Below are 22211 nucleotides of genomic sequence, written 5' to 3' on the forward strand. Positions count from 1 at the left end.
GCACGTTTTGAAGATTCAGGGCATTGCATACCTAGCTATGACAGCTATGCAGTAACTTTAAGATTGAAGAGCAAGACTTCAAATTCACAAGATACTTCAGTTAATATTTCCTCGTGAGATGGAACTCACACAATGTCAGGAGCATGCAACCTGTGTGAATGCATAATAATCACATACTGAGAGGGACGCAAAAGAGGAATGCGGTCACCATCTCTGTCCTTGAATTTATATAGAGGAGGTGATGCAGAAAATATGTTTCTATGGAAACAGCGCCTTGGGTTCTTGGATTTAATTGTCTAAATGAATGTGGCTTAAGGACTCCAAATTCAGCCAAGACATGAAATTCAACAATCGCCACTATTAATACATATTCTTTTCATGACGAATACTCAAGGGCTCTGATGGCCTGAATAAAATGAAATACGCCCTTGAACAGCATGCGAATACCGTTTTTTTATTAACATACTATAGTTATTTTTAGAAACTGACATGGAGGAAAATTGATGGATGGAAGTCCTTAATAGATTTCATCATTCTTCATCTTAAAGAGGGGAAAACACTCCTGGTTATGCTATAAGAAAATATAAAGTAAAATATAAAGTAAAAATAGTGTTAACTATCGCTCTAAACTCTCACTCTCACTCACACCTAATAGCTAAATGCAAAAAATGGTTAGAAGACAGAGAATGTGTTAAGATCTGATCTGTCAGCGAACTTGGGTCATAGTTACTGAGAAAATAAAAAACCTAGCGAATAACGCTAAGTTGCAAGGTACTAATTTCCAATCCAAAATCTAGTGAGCTGCCTACATAAGTAGTATTTTAAGGTCTCACGAGTCTCATTCTTGACACAAAGGCAGTTTCAAAAGCTAGGCAGTATGATTATGGATTTTAGGATACATATTTTTGGCCACACTCTAAGACAGCATTGCATGTATCCTTCACAGAGAAAGCAATCCCAGAGTGCATTACAAGCTCATTAATGGAAAAAAACAAGGCTTCTTTTATTAAAGTACTAATAAAAATGCTTCAAACTGATTGAACATTGACTATTTTATTCAATATCTATTGACATTAGCTCAGTCATGCGAATGCAAGACTCTATTAAACTCAATTTATAGTATATATAAAACTTCAGTTAGGGTGCTGCCTTAGAAACTCTAATGTTAGATCAGTAACGCTCTATTCCAGGGAGAAGTGACCTTTAAATGAATGTGACGCAGCGCTAAACTGCTCTAGGCGATGCTAATGAAATTTAGTTCCATCATCAACTTCCAGTCCTGATCAAAAATGGCAAATTCTGAAAGTGTAGTAAAGAGTACAGCATTTATCTTTTCCCATACTGGGCTTTCTTAGATGGAAAGTGTCTACAGCATCCTGCAAATTAGGAATTAGCTTCCAAAGCTCATTCAGATGCTCTTTACTTGACATTTCTGAAAATGAGATGTTAATGATTTGATACAAAGCAGAAAGTCAGCATCAGTATCTCATCACATAATCATAGCGGCTTCAGTTTCACATTAATGACGATGTGAAATAGCATTGAGATGTCAATATTGCCATTAACATACATCAATTAAATACGTTTAAAGAAGGGCTTTCAATTTAATACACTAATTGAATTAAAGAAACTAGTTCTTGATGAAGCTCAAACATGATGCGTAACACACAAGAATGAACCTCATTGGTTCTTGCGGAAGCTCAAACATGATGCGTAACACACAAGAATGAACCTCATTGGTTCTTGCGGAAGCTCAAATGTGATGCGTAACACGAGAACAAACCTCATTGGTTCTTGCGGAAGCTCAAACGTGATGCGTAACACAAGAATGAACCTCATTGGTTCTTGCAGAAGCTCAAACGTGATGCGTAACACAAGAATGAACCTCATTGGTTCTTGCGGAAGCTCAAACGTGATGCGTAACAGAAGAATGAACCTCATTGGTTCTTGCGGAGGCTCAAATGTGATGCATAACACAAGAATGAACCTCATTGGTTCTTGCTGAAGCTTAAATGTGATGAGTAACACGAAACGTAACACGAGAATGAACCTCATTGGTTCTTGCTGAAACTCAAACGTGATGCCTAACATGAGAATGAACCTCATTGGTTCTTGCTGAAGCTCAAACGTGATGCCTAACATGAGAATGAACCTCATTGGTTCTTGCTGAAGCTCAAACGTGATGCCTAACATGAGAATGAACCTCATTGGTTCTTGCTGAAGCTCAAACGTGATGCGTTACACACAAGAATGAACCTCATTGGTTCTTGCGGAAGCTCAAACGTGATGTGTTACACACAAGAATGAACCTCATTGGTTCTTGCGGAAGCTCAAACGTGATGTGTTACACACAAGAATGAACCTCATTGGTTCTTGCGGAATCTCAAACGTGATGTGTTACACACAAGAATGAACCTCATTGGTTCTTGCTGAAGCTCAAACGTGATGCCTAACATGAGAATGAACCTCATTGGTTCTTGCTGAAGCTCAAACATGATGTGTTACACACAAGAATTAACCTCATTGGTTCTTGCGGAAGCTCAAACGTGATGCCTAACATGAGAATGAACCTCATTGGTTCTTGCTGAAGCTCAAACGTGATGCCTAACATGAGAATGAACCTCATTGGTTCTTGCTGAAGCTCAAACGTGATGCCTAACATGAGAATGAACCTCATTGGTTCTTGCTGAAGCTCAAACGTGATGCGTTACACACAAGAGTGAACCTCATTGGTTCTTGCTGAAGCTCAAACGCGATGCGTTACACACAAGAATGAACCTCATTGGTTCTTGCGGAAGCTCAAACGCGATGCGTTACACACAAGAATGAACCTCATTGGTTCTTGCGGAAGCTCAAATGTGCTGCGTAACACGAGAAGAAACCTCATTGGTTCTCGAATTGCTTCCATTTACCACAACTGATGTGTGAGTTGATGAATGTTTATATGTGAATAAAAGCTTAAATTCAACCTGTTCATCACTTTTTGAAGCGTCAAAGTGGTAGTTGTGTAGCTGGCAATGGAGGGACAGAAAGCTTTCCTGTAGCTCAAACAGTGTGGCGCTAGCAATGCCTAGGTCATGGGTTCGATTCCCAGGGAAAGCAAGGACTGACAAAATGTCAAATGTGTACCTTGAATGCAATGCAATGTAAGTCACTTTGGATAAAAGCGTCTGCCAAATGCATAAATGTAAATGTAAAATGAAAGCTCTCCGATTTCATCAAAAAGATCTTCATTTGTGTTCTCAAGATGAATTAAAGTCTTACGGGTTTGGAACGACACAAGGGTGAGTAATTAAAGACAGAATTTAAATTTTTGGGTGAACTATGCCTTTAAGTATATATATATATATATATATATATATATATATATATATATATATATATATATATATATATATATATATATATATATATATATATATATATATATATATATATATATATATATATATACTCATATAATAAGGGATTTTACCATCAATTCAAACTTGAAGTACCCCCTAATGAACACAGCTTCAGGCAACTCACCTCATCAACTCAAAACTTCCCAAACAGGCAGCACAGAATGAGTAAAGAGTCAAAACAGAATGCAATCTTTCATTTGAAAACAGCTTAGATGGAGCACAACAGAAAGAAACAATGCAGCGTCTAAAGCATTAATCGAGCTCATGTTTACATACTGTAGACCAACAACTAAAAAACTGACAGACTGACAATCTTTTTTAGTGTCAATTTTTCATTTAAATTAAATTAAGATATATTCTCTGAATACAATTTCAGGCAATTTTGTTTATCAAGTAATTTTATCTGATTTAAATGTATCCGCTTATATAATATCTTTTCACTGAACAACAAGACAAGGCTGATTTAGAAAATGATTTTTGCACTGAGGGACTTCTGCATTTGAGACGGACATCTCTGATTTGAAATGGTCTGACTAAAGGATAATACCACAAAAACCATTGGAAATGAAAAAGAGTTGACACATCACATGACTGTCTGTGTGCTGCGAACACATGCTTTGTTGTCTACTCTGAAACCTCAAAGACTTTTTGTGCCTTGTAAGGCAATGCTAAGTAATGCTCTTTATGGCTTTGTTTTCCTTCTTTTTTCCGCCTGCTAGTTTCATACGTGTATATTAGTCATGAGATTGCATAACTAACCCACAGAAAACTGCCACCAGAACACATGCCTCTTACATGTTGCACAAGCCATCTAATGAGGCAGACAATGCCTGTGGCTTTCCACCATCGTCAATGTAATGCCACTGACATCACTTCCTGTTTTTCAAAGCATGTATTGGCTGATTCAACACGCCTCAGTAAACACAGAAAGATCACCTGAAGAACGCATGGCATTAAAGGCAAACACTTTTCGCTTCTTCAGCTAAATCAGTTCCTTATACACAATCTGTGCCCATCCATTTGTACTGTAGGTTCATTAAGCGCAATATGATCAACGATGCGCTTGAAAGGTCTGTGTGCGCTTCGAGTCACTTATTAACAAAGAAAATCATGTTCCTATCTTCCTCATTACAAACCCGATTCAGAGTCTAATGCATCGCTCAGAAGCTGAGATGACAAGTGCAGTGTCAACACTGAGATGAGCAGGAGCTCATAAATATCACAAAAAATGGCCTGAGAGAGCAGTTAAACAGGGACAGAAGGAGCCGGACTGATGGACCCATGTACATATATCAGTGAATCTCACCAAACCAGTCAAGAACATGTCTGGGTCATATTTCACACTGAAATCAAAATGAAGGAGATATAATTTTCATAAAGAAAATTAAACCTGCATTTGTTTGACATTATTTAATATATTTTCCTTGATTACATTACATGCAAAAAAAAAAAAAAAAGTCAATTTCTGTCAAATATTTTAATCTGAATGAGAAGGGCTTTTAGCTATAAAATAAAATCAATGTCAAATATAAAACAGAACTCTTAAAGTGCCCCTTTTATGTTATTTTAAAGGTTCCGGTGAGCCAAGTCTGTTTACTTTGCTCTGATTGGTCAGACGGCCTAGTCTGTTTTAATTGGTCTACTCTGCTCTGTTTGGTCAGACGGTCCAGTCTGTTTTAATTGGTCTACTCTGCTCTGCTCTGATTGGTCAGATAGCCGGGTCTGTTGTAACTGGTCTACTGTGCACTGATTGGTCAGATGGCCCAGTCTGTTGTGACTGGTCTACTCTGATCTGATTGGTCCGATGGCCTAGTATGCTGTAATTGGTCTACTCTGCTCTGATTGGTCAGACGGCTCAGTCTGTTTTAATTGGTCTACTCTGCTCTGATTGGTCAGATAGCCGGGTCTGTTGTAACTGGTCTACTGTGTGCTGATTGGTCAGACAACCCAGTCTGTTGTGATTGGTCTACTCTGCTCTGATTGGTCAGATGGCCCAGTCTGTTGGGACTGGTCTACACTGCTCTGATTGGTCAGACAACCCTGTCTGTTGAGATTGTTCTACTCTGCTCTGATTGGTCAGACAACCCAGTCTGTTGAGATTGTTCTACTCTATTCTGATGGCCAGTACATTGTGATTGGTCTACTTTGATTGGTCAGATGGCCCAGTCTGTTTTGATTAGTCTACCGCTTACAGCGTGCTCGAAACGAAACACCTATTACCATATCTGAATTTCAGCTCCATATCTTCCTCAGCGTTTGATGCACAGTGATACGAACAGTAACGATGGCGTCGGTTTTACCATATCAATTCGAGCCTGAGTCCTCATTATTTGGAAATGCGTGCAAAGTGGATTTGATTTCAGAGCGCAGAAAACAGAGTTTTCTCATCATGTCGACAACACGAACAAAACTCTTCAAGGCCTCAGCTACAACTAGTGTTTAAAGGCGGGTCAAAGAAGATGTTGTTCGCGGGCAGCCAATGAAGACCATAGGCTGGAATCATGCAATTTTGTTACAAACCTATGTAGGTTCGTGCAGGACGTAAGACTGGATGACACGTTTCAGGCAGTTCTGAATCGGTTATTTCTTTTGGGAGACAATAAAGCAGGCACTTTGATTTTTGAAACTTTGTATACCTTTTACATTCACAAACAGCTATATTACACACTGCATGAAAGGTTATATCTGAAAAAGCATAATAGGGGCACTTTAATAACCCTTTAATAATATAATCAGGGACTGCTTAATTGTCATGAAAATAAGATCAAAATTCCTAAAAATGTTATGGTTCAATTTCTTTTGAAATTTGCCCTGAACATATTTTAATGAAAGATTTATGAGATTCATCAATATGTGCAACTGTTGAGTGACTGCTAACAGGGTTCTGTGTCAATTGAGTATGAAGCTGTAGCTGAATGGAGGCCTTTCCCGGGGTAAAAGGGGTATTTGAAGGTCTGGGGACACTGAAATAAAGACTTTCACATTTCATGACATGTTCTGAATAAACCTCAAATAAAGCCCTCATAACTGTTGAATTATAGTCGCCCCACACACAAACAGCAGCACATTAAAATGACATACAGACATACATTAACATAAGGAAGACAGCACTAGCACAGGACTGAAATAGGGCTGGATTCATTTATCATGAGCGGATCACCATGGCTTGCCATCTACTGTATCTATACACTCATTTCACTGAACTCGAGTTGGCAGGTTTAGATTAAGTTTTCTATGTTAATGTAAACATAACTCACAAGCTATATCTGGAATATAGTATATTAGTATATAGGTCGTCCTATAATAAAGAACGTATCCTTGACTCAATTACCCAATTTCCAACTCTGCAATTCCTATTTCCCAACTCTGCACTCAATTATGTTATGAATGGTTCTCATCTTAAAGTTTAAGCATAAATAGAATATACAAGTAGTATGTTTGTATGCAGTATTTTGTAGCTATGGTATACAGTAAGACTGTTTTTCAATCCTGGTCCTGGGGACCCACCTCTCTGCACATTTTGTATGTCTCCGTTACCTGACACACTCAGGCTACGTCCGGAATTGCCGCCTATACCCTTATATAGGGCAATATTTGAGGGGACAGCCATTTGTAGTGGTCTCCGAAACCACAGTGGACGTTATTGTGTGCACTCATTTAATCCCATGCACCACAATAACAAGAGTACAGCTGATGTATGCTCAACAGCTAGACAATACCCATAATGCACTGTGAGGGTCATGCCGAATAAATTCCAGCGCCTTGCCAGAAGATTCGACTCGCAGCTGAATCGTCCATCTACTAATTTTCCAAACCGCTGCTCCAATGTGGGTACAGCGTAATATCATACAGGCATAAATTCCTTTTTAATTGATAATTAAATTGTTTCATTAAGGTTTAAACAGTTTCCATGACAGAGTTTAATATAAATCTTTTCATCTTACTAATGGAGCAGCCAGTTTGCTACGTTTTAAATGATTATTAAACAGCAAGCACAAACTATGTGAAAACGGCAGTGTCCGAATTCACTCACGCGTTTCATACACTTCTTCAAGTGGACTGTATTAGAGGACTAATGTAGGGAATAGTGAATGAGGGAATAGGGGGGCGATTTCGGACCTCAGTTCAGGAGCTCTCACTTAATGAGCTGATGATCTGAATCAGATTTGTTAAATAAGGGAGACATAAAAAATGTGCAGAGCGGGTGAGGTGCGTTCACGCCATGTCGTGATTCCCATAATTACGAGACTTCAACTTGTAAAAGGCATTCATGTCCTCGTAGTGCTTGTAATTACAACTTAGACAACTTACAATAAGCAACTTAAACATTGATAGTGTTGCCATTAAAACACTTTATTCCCAGTCCAAGGACGTGAACAGCTCTGAGTAGAACACCACGTGTTGCCATTGCAAAATTACGCTAATTACGGCACGGCGTGAATGCAGCATTGGTACCCAGAAGCAGGATTGAAAACCATTGGTATAAGATACAGTTGGATGCCATGGCGACTACAGTTTACCTGAGGTCCATCTCTGAGACCGTCCTCTGGGCCACGCCCTCTTCAGGCTCCTCCAGCTCTGCTTCCTCTCTGTCTACACTATTTGTCTGTCTCTTCAGCTTTCCTGCCCTCCCCCCTCCCCTCTTCCTAGTTCTGTCCTCATCCAACCCTCCCTCCTCATGTTCCTCTGGTAACGCATCTCCAACCAACTCCTCCCCCTCCCTGGAGAGACTCCGCCCCTTGCTGTGGGCGTGGCCGGCAGAAGTAGAAGCAGATGTGCAAGCAGCATGCAGAACAAAAATTAAGCACAGTGAAAATAAGTGTCAACACTACCTGAATGTAAACCATAAAGAAAGAACGGATGAATGACAACACGACAAAATAATGCAATGCAAACAGTAAAACCAACAGAAGTCAGACAGTATGCACATAAAACAGAACAAAAATGTGTTTCATTGCAGAACTAAAACATACGCCTCTAGCATGTTATATGGGAGTGCACTAGGGTGCCGGTGATTATTTACTAGCATTTCAGTAAAACCATTTGTGTTCACTGGCACGGAGTGAGAGGATTATCCAAATGTCGGCTGACGGCCAATCAAAAGCTGGAGGTCTTTGTTGCAAATGTTTTTTAAGTCTCTCGATGCCGCAATTACTTTGTCACAAATACAATAAAAACAGTAATATTGTGAAATATTATTACAATTTAAATTAACTGTTTAATAATTTGATATATTTTAAAATTCAAATGTATTTCTGTGATGTCAAAGCTGAATTTTCAGCATCATTACTCCAGTCTTCAGTGTCACATGATCCTTCAGAAATCATTCTAATATGCTGATTCGCTGCTCAAGAAACATTTCTTATTTTTATCAATGTTAAAAACATTCATATTTTCGAGGAAACCGCATTTTAGCATTCCTTGATGAATAAAACGTTTAAAAGAACAGCATTTGAAATAGAAAGCTGTCACTTTTGATCAATTTACTCTATCCTTACTTAAAGAAATAGTTCACCCAAAAATTTTAATTCTGTCATTTACTCACCCTCATCTCATTCCGAACCCGTAAGACTTTTGTTCATCTTCAAAACACAAAAGTAGATCTTTTTGATGAAATCTGAGTGATTTCAGTCCCTCCATTGACAGCTACGCAACTACCACTTTGATGCTTTAAATAGTTCATGAAGAGATAGTAAAGATAATCCATATGAATCAAGCGATTTAGTCAAAATGTTCTGAAGAAACTCGATCGCTTTATATGATGAACAGATTTAATTTAGGCTTTTCTTCACATATAAACCTTCATCAGCGAACATAAACAGAAGCTCAACCGAAACTGCATGACACGCGAGAACAAACCTCATTGGTTCTTGTGGAAGCTCAAACGTGATACGTAACACAAGAATGAACCTCATTGGTTCTTGCAGAAGCTCGAAGATTATGCGTAACACACAAGAACGAAACTCATTGGTTCTTGTGGAAGGCGGAAGCTCAAACGTAAAACGCTAACACACGAGAATGAACCTCATTGGTTCTCGCACGTCAACCAAACCTGTTTGAGCTTCCGTTTACCACAACTGGTGTGTGAGTTGATGAATGTTTATGTGAATACAAGTTAAAAATAACTCTGTTCATCATATAAAGCGATCAAGTCTCTTCAGAAAATTTGGACTAAACCACTTGATTCATATGAATTAGTTTGACAATCTCCATGAAATTTTGAAGTGTCAAAGTGGTAGTTGCGTAGCTGTCAATGGAGACACAGAAATCACTCAGATTTTATTAAAAATATCTTAATTTGTGTTCCGAAGATGACTAAAGTTTTACGAGTTTGGAACGACTTGAGGTTGATTAAATGACAGAAATGTCATTTTTGGGAGAACTAACACCTTTCATTTTTTTCTTAAAGTCTTACTAACCACCAAAGTTTCGAATGGTATTGTACATAAAATTGAAACTATATGAAACCAAAGCATTCAGAACTGCCATCATGCATGACTTTAGTCACAGCTTGTTGAAACCAATCATATATCACAAAAAAAGACAACCTGCTCACTGTACATTTAACGGACACACCCCAAAGAATGTGTTTTGGATCATTTGGATTTCTTCCATGCCAGTGGACACAGAGTTAGGCGCCAAACTCACTTGAACAAAACCAAACCTTGAACGCACTCAGATCCACATAATGGATGTCTTCTACAGAGATGCTGTTTCTCTCAGGCCATGTACACACTGCAGCTAAAGAAGATCATCACTCCTCTTCTGAGTGTTTAATCCTGTTCTGTGCACAGCAGGTATTTATAGGAGTGATAACCTCATTATATAACCAAATGCATGCCTAGCGAATAAACTAGCTTAGCTTTGTTTTTAGAAGCCACTAAGAGGCAGCTTTATCTGAAACAAATGATACCACAAGAACACACTCAAATAATTGCACAGCAGTGTCCACCAGTAATCGGTCGAGTAAAAATGAATGCCTATTATTTCACCGACATTATGATTTTATGAACCTTTAAACTTTAAGGCTTTTTAAACTTCATTGACAAACTTCACTGTTCTAGATAGAAATGACATGAATTGCTTTGAATTTCTGTTCATTTTAATTCAACTTTCTTAAATTCAAATTCCACATATGCATTCTTAATTCTGGTAAATATATTTCCAGGTGGACTGATCAGAAATGTCCTAGTCAATCAGATTAGAACTGCTAGTTTTTGGTTAGTGCTTGTCAGTCATGTGTGCAATTTGCATTTAGACTTCTGTGAACATACTGTGGGTGGTATGACGGCACGCCGTCTGAGCTGAGGCTGAGACTAAACATGCATAAACTTGGTGCCTCTATTGACACTGCTTTACTAACAACTGTCAAATGATAATATGCTTCCAGCAGTATTGCTATTGTTAACTAAAACTAAAGCTATTAATTTTTGTTAAGATTTTTAATTTAGAAATGAAGCAGAAATCAAATAAAATGGTAACACTTTACAATAAGGTTCATTAGTTAACTACATTAGTTAACATGAACTATTAATGAACTGCACTTATAAAGCATTTATTTATCTTTGTTCATTTGGACATTTACTAATGCATTATTAAAATCTTGCTAACATTAGTTAATGCACTGTGAACTGACATGAACAGCTGGATTTTTATGAACTAACGTTAACAAAGATTAACTAATGCTGAACAGAGGTGTTGTTCATGGTTAGTTCATGTTAACTAATGCATTAACGAATGTTAACTAATACAACCTTATTGTAAAGTGTTACCAATGAAATATTAGATGAAAAACCTAGAAATAATGCCAAGGTACAGTAAATAGAAATATAAAAAAAAGCATACTGTATCAGACAACAGCACACCAGATTCTTTTCATATAATTAGTTTTTAATAAGTAAACTCATAAAGTTGATTTAAAAATACATATACCTTATTGTTTTTTGTGATGTTTTTGACATTTTCCTTTGGTATTCTTTGTTTCTGTCTTTTGTTGGATTTATTCCTTATAAACACGCTAATCATATTATGATGTTTCATATTATGATGTTGTTTTTGGATAGTGTTGCATTTATATTCTTGATTATTATGAAAAACTTCCTTTTATTATTTTGTATAATTATATAATTATTGTATAATCTCTGTTTAATCTTTTGTATAATTGCTGCACAATTTTTGTAAAAAAACTGTAGTTTGTATTTTTTGTGCGGTCTGTACGCAAGTGTACAAACAGTTATATGCTATTAAGATATGTGTGTTTTTAAATCAACTTTTTGAGTTTACTTTATTGGATATAATATGGTAAAATAATTTTTTTAATAGAATCAGGCGTGCTATTGTCTGTTACGACTGATATTAATGTGAATAGAAAACGTTTTGTCTCTGCTTTTGGTCTCTAAATAAAGTATTTTTTGTAAGAAATCTTCTACTATTATGTGTGCGAGCTCCTCTCCTGAGCTACTAACTCCTTCAGTAATTTACGCGGATGTTCTTTTTGTCTGTTTTTGCTGTTTGTAAAAGCACATAACACAATTACTAAAACAAGCTAAAAAAAAAATCTAAATAAAAGCTAATTGTATATACGTAAATAATAGTAAAATAACACTGGTTTCCAGACTCTAACATTAATTTGGTCAAACAGCTAGCAGCTAAATTACTGGCACCCATGTTTCTTGTTTATAGCCATGAGACGAAGGAATTCACTCCTGCAAATAAATGCAGTTGTCACCCCCAAAACTTTGCAGTTTGTACATGACCTCAAAGAACAAACTTAAGGAGCACACACTGTAGACTGTTCCTCTGAACTATACCGCACAGGTTTGACAGTGACTTGAGAAGAGGCCGTCTCACCTGATCTTACGGCTGCCCCGCGGCCTTTCTGATTGGACAGAGATGTAGCTCATGCTGCTGAATCGAGATGCACTGCTGGTTCTCGACACAGCGGACACGTCGCTGACATCACTGTCCGAAGACTTGGCCGAGAGGTTTTCTCCCCGCTGAGGATCCCTGCCTGAACGCTGCAGAACAAACACAACACGAGCAGTTAGATGCTTACAGACAGCAAATAGAAAAAGCTTGAGACAAAAAACAAGACTAGTCGCAGCGGTTAAAGGTGAAGTGGCATTTTCAAAACTTCATTTTCAGTCAATGCCATAAAGCTGGGACTGGATTATCTGTTTATGTGACCAATGGCAAATAGAGAGTAGGGTAGAAATTAGGGCTGCACGATAAATTGCAATTAACATGAAATTTGGCTTATCGTGATTATGAAATCGCAAAGGCAGCGAATATCTTTTATGCGCAGCTTGTCAGTGAAGCACGGCTCTGTGGTCAGTAGTAAATGCTGCTCCGTCTGAAAGCACTGAGTTGGAGTCGTTTATAACGTGCATTTGAAAAAGCAACAAGCGTCAAACACCTTTCCAAACATGAGAAGCATTTAGTCATGTTTAATCAATCACAGCTTTTCAATCTATGGTACTTCTGCGGCATATACACTCACCTAAAAGATTATTAGGAACACCATACTAATACTGTGTTTGACCCCCTTTCGCCTTCAGAACTGCCTTAATTCTACGTGGCATTGATTCAACAAGGTGCTGAAAGCATTCTTTAGAAATGTTGGCCCATATTGATAGGATAGCATCTTGCAGTTGATGGAGATTTGTGGGATGCACATCCAGGGCACGAAGTTCTACCGTTCCACCACATCCCAAAGATGCTCTATTGGGTTGAGATCTGGTGACTGTGGGGGCCATTTTAGTACAGTGAACTCATTGTCATGTTCAAGAAACCAATTTGAAATGATTCGAGCTTTGTGACATGGTGCATTATCCTGCTGGAAGTAGCCATCAGAGGATGGGTACATGGTGGTCATAAAGGGATGGACATGGTCAGAAACAATGCTCAGGTAGGCCGTGGCATTTAAACGATGCCCAATTGGCACTAAGGGGCTAAAGTGTGCCAAGAAAACATCCCCCACACCATTACACCACCACCACCAGCCTGCACAGTGGTAACAAGGCATGATGGATCCATGTTCTCATTCTGTTTACACCAAATTCTGACTCTACCATCTGAATGTCTCAACAGAAATCGAGACTCATCAGACCAGGCAACATTTTTCCAGTCTTCAACTGTCCAATTTTGGTGAGCTCGTGCAAATTGTAGCCTCTTTTTCCTATTTGTAGTGGAGATGAGTGTTACCCGGTGGGGTCTTCTGCTGTTGTAGCCCATCCGCCTCAAGGTTGTGCGTGTTGTGGCTTCACAAATGCTTTGCTGCGTAACTCGGTTGTAACAAGTGGTTATTTCAGTCAAAGTTGCTCTTCTATCAGCTTGAATCAGTCGGCCCATTCTCCTCTGACCTCTAGCATCAACAAGGCATTTTCGCCCACAGGACTGCCGCATACTGGATGTTTTTCCCTTTTCACACTATTCTGTGTAAACCCTAGAAATGGTTGTGCGTGAAAATCCCAGTAACTGAGCAGATTGTGAAATACTCAGACCGGCCCGTCTGGCACCAACAACCATGCCACGCTCAAAATTGCTTAAATCACCTTTCTTTCCCATTCTGACATTCAGTTTGGAGTTCAGCAGATTGTCTTGACCAGGACCAAACCCCTAAATGCATTGAAGCAACTGCCATATGATTGGTTGATTAGATAATTGCATTAATGAGAAATTGAACAGGTGTTCCTAATAATCCTTTAGGTGAGTGTATTTGGAGTACCCTGTGTGAGAGAGCGCCCTCTGGCTTGCAGATGGAGCAGCATTTACTACTGATCACAGCTGTGCAGCACTGAGAAGCTGCGCATGCAATAATCGCAGCCTTTGCCAAATCGCGTGCAGTTTTATTGCGATTTATCGTGCAGCCCCGGTAGAAATGGTGGTAGGAATTGTTTGGGTTAAAAAGCATCTGTCAAATACATAAATGTGAAATGAATTATTGTTTTGTGATCAAATATACTCTAAAACAGACGCCAAGCATCAATAAGAAGAAATGCCACTGCGTTTATAACAATGTATTCCTGGGTATTCTGTCTTGGACAGACATGGAGAGGTATTGTAGGGTCTTATGTAACATATTTATAAGGTGCTCATGGCTTGCTATGATGATTAAAGACATTATGTTTTAAATGGCGTCTTCTCACAAGCCTATCAGACAGAGCAAATGAACCTCTTCTTTATCTGCTTTTAATAGAATCCTGTCGAACTCATAGTCCTGTACAATGCTTTTCATTCCACATGCTTAAAAGGATACAATGGGAAGGCGTTATAACCGTATATGGTGCTGAATGTCAGCATGCTGACCAGTATGCAGAAATAACAATGTATATCCTGTGCAGAGATACTAAACTTAAAAATTCCACAACTGCTGGAAGTGGGTCAAACAAACTATTCATTTAGTCTATGATCACTTAGGTCCAGATTAGCAATCTGAAAAGTGCTTGTTTTTTTTCTACCTAGACCTAGTTCAACTACAGCCAAATTAATAAACTACACTAAAAGATACTAGCAAAGAATAGCTGTGGGGTGAAAGAGCAGCTTGGTCATTCTATGAAACGATATGAAACAAAACAAAACAATACAATACAAATCAAAACAAAAAAGCAGTTATGACCCCATAACATCACAGCATGCAAATGTTTAAAAAAAAATGATAGCCTGTCTATATTAACATTTATTTATTTTTGAAAGGGAGAGAATATAGTTTATAAAAATTGTTACAATTATTATTATTATTATTAAATAAATATGAAATTATTTATGCAGCCAGGAGTATTTATTTCACTGTGAAGGTCTAAATTATCATGACTACAAGCAGCATTAACTATATTAACTATAGCATAACTGTATATAATCATGTAAACATACGTTTTGAACTGTTCACATTAGGAATAATTGCGGTAGACCACTAGTATTACCTTGTTATAGTCCTGTTCCAGTCTGGAGTCCGAGCCTGTTCCCTGCTTATACTTGTTCATCTTCAGTTTCATCTGCCGCGTGCGTTCCTCGACATCCATTGCACCTATGGATCACAGCAGACGTCAATGAGATTGCCTGTTTGGAAAGTTGTTGTGATGTTGGTGAGGCCAGATGGGAACAGATCTGTTCACTAATGTAGCACCAAACATATAAAGTAGTATACAGTATAATGATATATAATGTAGAATGGTTTAAAGGGATAGTTCACCCAAAAATGAAAATTCTGTCATTTACTCACCCTCATGTTGTTCCAAACCTGTATGAGTTTCTTTCTTCTGTTGAACACAAAAGAAGATATTTTCAAGACTGTTGGTAACCAGACAGTTGAAGGTAGCCATTGATTTTCATAGTAATTTTTATTCCTACTATGGAAATCAATGGGGACCATCAACAGTCTGGTTACCAACATTCTTCAAAATATCTTCTTTTTAGTTCAACAGAAGAAACTCATACAGGTTTGGAACAACATGAGGGTGAGTAAATGATTTTGGGTTAACTAAGCCTTTAATAAAGAAAAATTCCCATCAACAATACAACCCTTGAGCGATCATTTTTAACTACCATCTGAGCATAAGAGACATATCATTCAGTCTGTTTAATACTAAATTGTCCATAAAAAAAGATGCATTTATCAAAACGCCTGTCACCATTAATAATAAGCTGTTGGTAAATGTCTTCACACACACATTGACATACTGTAAATGATGCAGCCCACAAAAAATAAAGAAATAAAGAAATACAATTTTTTTTTTTTTCAGATTATAGAAGGAGGTATTACATTTAATGATCAAGAGGTGAGCTCTGATCTATTTTAGGCATTTTTATGAGAGTAGCTAAATTCCTCACAAAAGTCACACAAACCCGAGGCACGCTTCAAAGCATATGAATGGAAAAGTATCATTCATTATTAGTCAATAAAAATTCATACAGTATCAATACAGTCAGTGTATGTGCAAAGTCCAATCAAATGAAATTCTGTAGAATGTAGTGTTTCTAAGTAACCAACAGTGATGGTTGCCTTGGCTCTGGTACTGCATGTGTGTTTTTAGTGTGTTATGTGGTCACTAGGGTATTTTAAGTGGTTGCTAGGGTGTTTTGCTTTACAGTTGCTATGGTGTTCTGTGTTGTTGCATACTGGTCTATCAATTCTCTATGATATTATGGGTATGGGTTCGTCCATTAATGCAAATCTGTTTTTTCCCCCACTAGTTTTGTTGTATGGAAGGCGAAAATGACCTCAAATGCACAATTTGAAGCTTGTTGTGAAGTCATATAAACTACTCTGACCTTTTCAGTTGCAAGATGACAAGCTACAACTTTAACTAGCCTGTTCACACAAGCAAATTACTGAATTTGAAAAGTATCTTTGTCAGTGCAGGTGCCGTAAATGTCAATAGCAATTTTCTCTTGCCAATAGCAATTGTGCTGTTAAGTAATTAACATGTTCAGCAAAGAAAAATTACCCAATGATTAGTGCTCTCAGAATCATTAGGTTAATTGGATTTAATAGCAGCACTGTAGTGGAGCTCATACATGAAGGGCATCTTTAAGCTTAAAGCTCTATTCAAAACTGAGAGTGCTTTGCATCACGGGAAAACGTCCCCTAGGTCAATCCTCAATCGGAAAACTTCGATCTTTGTATCTACGTAGATATCTGCAATGCCTAAACCATACAACACACCTCATTTTCTCGACTGCTTTACAGTTTTTCAAATGGAGATGGGGAAGAAACAAGCACACTAGTAAAAGAGGTGGATGCAAATAAAACCTAAACTGACAGTGACATTAACACCTTATGAAAATAGCAATGAAGTGATACATCTGTACTTATGCCGTCATGAAGCCAGCTTCTTTAGCTCGAGCCATAACCAAGAACTGTACACAACAGTCGGGTTCGGGAGGTACAAAATCCCATTCCTTTTCTCCACAGAGAAAGATTTTGGGTTACACTTTTATTTTGATGGTCCACATTAGACATTCTATTAACTATAAGTAACTTTGCAACTACATGTCAATTAACTCTGTTTTAGTAGATTGTTAGTAGACTGATTAGGGTTAGCGTTATTAGAATAAGTTGACATGTAGTTGCAAAGTTACTTTTAGCCAGTAGAACATCTAAAGTATAATGTAAAATAAAGTGTTAGTAAATAATAAGCAGTCGACTAATACTCTGAGAGTTAGTTGAAATGTAGTTGCAAAGTTACTTACAGTTAGTAGAATGTCTAAAGTGGACCATTGGAATAAAGTGTAACCAGATTTTCTAAACAATAATACAGCGTGATTTCAAATTCATAAAAAAAAATCACTGAATAGCTAAATTCATGGGCATAATTACATTAGCCCTGATATCCACCAATCAGTGAAAATGAAAATCTCAGCAAAAAAGCATAAAGCATTGCGAATGACAAAAGTCAGGGTGTGTTCACACTTCTCTTGGTTCGCTTAGCGTTCACACTGTCATTTTTAACACTGAACCTAAAGATACAAAGCAAACAAACAAAAAACAGGCCTTGCGACGGAACGCTCGCTGTATGTGCGTACATATAATATGGTATATGATGGAGCTGACAAATCAAGAACAGCGTATAAAATGTGTAAAGGAGTCAAAACAGCGGCAGGAATCCCTCCGTCTCACACACAGAACTATGACGAGAAAAAACAGGTATGCTTGAGCATTCTGTCCTTTTTAGGGTTGATTCTTGTGACATCATGTCCTGTTTTTGGTTTGTTAACATGTCTTTGGTCCATGTTGCGTTCATATTTCATTCAAACTGGACCAGAGTTCGTTTGAAAGCAAACCGAGGGTGTGTTCACACTTTGCATGTTTGGTTTGATTAAAACGAACACTGCCATCCGAACCCTGCTGCTCAGTCCGCTTCCAAACGAACTCTGGTGTGGTTCGAATTAAATATGAACGCAACATGGACCAAAGATGCGTAAATTAACCAAATCCGGGACGTGATGTCACAAGATGCGACCCTAAAATGGACAGAATGCTCAAGTACACCTGTTTTTTTCTCATCATAGTCGCAATATTCCCAATCACAATTCGGTCCAGGCATCAGAACCGCGTCTCCTCGCAGCAGATCTTCGTTTGTATGTTTGACGGAGGGATTCCTGCCGCTGTTTTGACTTCTTTACACATTTTATAAGGTCTTCAAGAGTTAAAATGCCATCATATGTAGGCTACGCACATACAACGAGCGCATTTAGCCAAGCACACAGCATTGTTTTGGATGTTTGATAAGTTTTGTCGTGAAATATATGTAATAAAAGCAAACCAAACAGGTTCTGAACATATCCCTATGCCTTTAGGTTTGTATCTTCAGGTTTGGTGTTAAAAATGTCAATCTGAATGCTAAGTGGACCAGGACTAAATGTTTTTTTTTTTTTTTGGGTCTGGACCAAGCGAACCGAACTACAAATGTGAACACACCCTGAAACCCATCTTTTCTGCGTTCTCGGTCCGCTTGTTTGATGGTTCAGATGGCAGCGTTCACACTTATTCAAATGAATCGCACTAACAGAGCAATCGCATCAGGGTTCGTTTTATTCAAACCAAACATGCCAAGTGTGAACACACCCTCAGACACCCTACACATTCAAACACATTTGTCTACATACACTAGCGTAAAAAAGTAAAAAAAAAAAAAACTTACTATGTTTATTCAACAAGGATGCATGAAATGGTCTAAAATTTATCTTGCTCTTTTGAACTTTCTATTCCCCAAAATGTCCTAAGAAGAAACTATTAAGCAGAACAACTGTTTTCAACATTGATAATAATAAGAAATGTTTCTTAACCAGCAAATCATCATATTAGAATGATTTCTGAAGGATCATGTGACACTGAAGTAATACTGAAAGGAATCAATTAATTTTAAAATACATTAAAATAGAAATTGTCAAAATATTGCACAACATTACTTTTACTACATAAGGTATTAATTTCAAAATCATCACAAATACACTTGTTTTAAATTATACCATTCAACAATGTGTCATTATCAATGATTCAGTGCCTCATAAAATATATTAAATACACATTGTACCTGTTTCGGATATACATTTTTAACTGATTTTTTTTTTAAAATCTCTATGGAGAACATGAATGGGAAAATGATTCCAGAACCAAGGCCGCTGGAAAAAAGTGTATTGTCACTCACAGAATGCCACCATTTTGAAATGTTTTCAAAATAAGAACACGCACGTGATCATAATCAAACATGATTATGACTGGAGCTAGTAAGGAAGCTCATAAGCTTCACAGCAGAAAGTAACTCTAGAACCAAGTGAATAAAATGCTCATAAAAAGAGCAGAGAAGAGGCGTAATGGATTTAAAAAGCCAGTGAAGACAACCAAACAGCTAAAAGAGATGATATTCGCTTTTCAAGCAGCATCCCAGCATTTACTCCTCTACAGTTTTTACACACTACTGTAGATTCAAATGTGTATTGCAGTCCAAATTGATAATGGCTGAATCTCACAAATGCTCATATACAGTATGTATGTATGTATATATATATATGTAAAAGTTTGGTGGGGTTCTATATAGAAGGTTCTTGACTTAATTTTAAAGAAAACTTTATGCCAAAAAGATTATCTACAATGATAAATGTCTTAAACGATTGCATAATGCTCGCATGTTTATTGGTTTTATTTTATTTTTTTTAAAACATGTTCTTTGTGAGATCCACCTTGAAATGTAATGTTTATTAATTACATTGCTAAGCATATTTTTGCCTGACCTGCTGGAATATCCACATAAAAACAGCTTCTGATGGTTTCAAGCTCGTCCACACTAGTCATTAGGTAGCCTAAAGGCCCATTCACCCCAAGGACGATAACTGTAACGATAAAGATATAGGGCCCTATCATACACCTGGCGCAATGCGACGCCAGGTGCAACGCAAGTGTTTTTTGCTAGTTTCAGCCCGACGCAGTTGTCATATTCACGTCCAGTGCCACGTTGCAAAGGCACTCGCGCCCATCTCTTCGCCCATGGGCGTGCTGGTCTGAAAACGAGGTGTGTGTTTAGGCTCATTGTTGCTATTTTGAGACAACTGAAAAAGACTGCGCAGTGCTTTTTGTGTTATTTAAAGGGTGCATTAGTAATATGTGCCTATAGGCGCCGGGTGTACAACGCGTGTAGACTCTGCTTATTACACACACAGGGACGCGCAGCGGCACACAAACATTTTTAAATATTAAAAATAAAAGGATTACCATGTAAAAGATTATTATTGTGTACATAAAGATAAAAAAGCCTACATGTCATAATGGATAGTCATTGCATGTATCAGAATGACCTATTTGCAGTAATGACGAATGAAATTGGCTATATTTAACCAACCAGGGTAATACACACATGTATTTAAACTGACTTGTCAGGTTGAGGGTGTCTATATTCCGCCATGTAAATAGCGAATCCGCCATGGTGCAAGCGCAACTGGCTTTTAAAGGGAATGGGAGATAAGACTCTGATTGGTTTATTGCACGCTGTGGCCAAAACACTCCCATGACTCATTAAGAGACTAGGTACAACCCTTTTGGACTATGCACCTGGCACGCCAATAGCAAAAGTGTATTCAGACATGCCCTAAGTGCACCTGCGCCATGCACTTCAGACCATGCGCTTATATTGTTAAAATAGGGCCCATAGTTCTTAATCGTTCTAAATATAAAAGAATAGCAGAGTCCACACCACAGCTATAACGGCAAAGAGATTTTTTTTCAGCTGATGAATGATAAAAACATTGACAGTCAATCAGAATCCACCAGACTTCAAAGTGCTTGAGCATTTAAAGTGGCAGACGACAGAACTGCAGCGCACGCTTGAATAAACAGAATGATATCGCCCACTGGTATGGATGCTAATATAGTTATCGCTCTTGGTGTGAACAGGCCTTAAGATTGTCTAGATGCTCAGTCAATTCATTTGTATCCTTTAATGCTGTGGTTTTTCCAGCAGGTTGAATGAATGGGAGTGCGACAAACAGAGAGGAGCTGGGATACGGCATGGAGGAAGACGAGAAAAGCAAAGCAGAAGAAAGGACAGACCTGAGTTTGTCTGACTGGGGGAGTCCGTGTCTTCTGGGACGGGGGGTTAGGGGGGAGGGGGTCACATCACAAAAATGGACAGACAGACACAGAGGAGAGGGGTGTGAGAGGAGGTGTGCAGAAAGACGGGACAAGAAACCAGGGGCCAAAACACATGGGAGGGAACACATCAAAACAACAACAACAACAACAACAACAACAACAACAACAACAACAACAACAACACAACAACAACATTAAAAAAAATAGGGAAATACAAGACACAAGCATATAAAACCTCAAACACATGTTTCAAGATCCATGATACGAAGAGAAAAGAAAAATAAATCAGTTTAGAGGAAAAACACCAAGAGCAGCCAGTCCTGCTTAAAAACAAACCCTGAAACACTAGAGGAATGTTAATAGAACATGCAGAGGGAATGAATTTAAAAAAAGACCTGTGGAAAGAAAAGGAAATAGAAGAGAGAGGACGAGGACAGTCTCCACAAACCCTGAAGAGAAATAACTTGCTGCATCATTTGGACCAGGTCCTGAGACCAATCAGATGAGTTTTTAAAGACATATGGATGCTAAACACAACACTGACAGATATGCTACAGTATCTAATCAAAACAACAATTTGTTAATTTGCTTAAAGAGGTGCTTTAAAAAGTCAAATGACTGTAACACATGGTCCTGTGTGCGTTAGTGGATAAGGATAAAAACTAAATTGCCAGTAAATGCAGTGCACATTTACTGAAAATGTTGTGGATCAGTAAGTTTGG

The 22211-nt window shown here is 38.0% G+C and overlaps 1 protein-coding gene across 2 annotated transcripts in view; it reads right to left on the reverse strand.

The window, feature by feature from the left end:
- The window catches only part of rims2a (regulating synaptic membrane exocytosis 2a), a 159634-nt gene that overhangs the window by 50755 nt on the left and 86668 nt on the right, over positions 1-22211 (reverse strand). Inside the window, exons 19-21 of one of the 2 annotated variants that reach the window (XM_079837860.1) lie at positions 21448-21480; positions 15326-15429; positions 12255-12421 (exon numbers count right to left, since the gene is read on the reverse strand). In XM_079837860.1, coding sequence (XP_079693986.1) covers positions 12255-12421; positions 15326-15429; positions 21448-21480 — 304 coding nt within the window. Of the gene's footprint in view, positions 1-7924; positions 8141-12254; positions 12422-15325; positions 15430-21447; positions 21481-22211 lie in introns of those variants that run through there. The other variant, XM_079837858.1, reaches the window with a different exon arrangement.

This window comes from Gobio gobio (assembly GCF_949357685.1).
Source record: "Gobio gobio genome assembly, chromosome: 15".
In the NCBI taxonomy this organism is placed as follows: Eukaryota; Metazoa; Chordata; class Actinopteri; order Cypriniformes; family Gobionidae; genus Gobio; species Gobio gobio.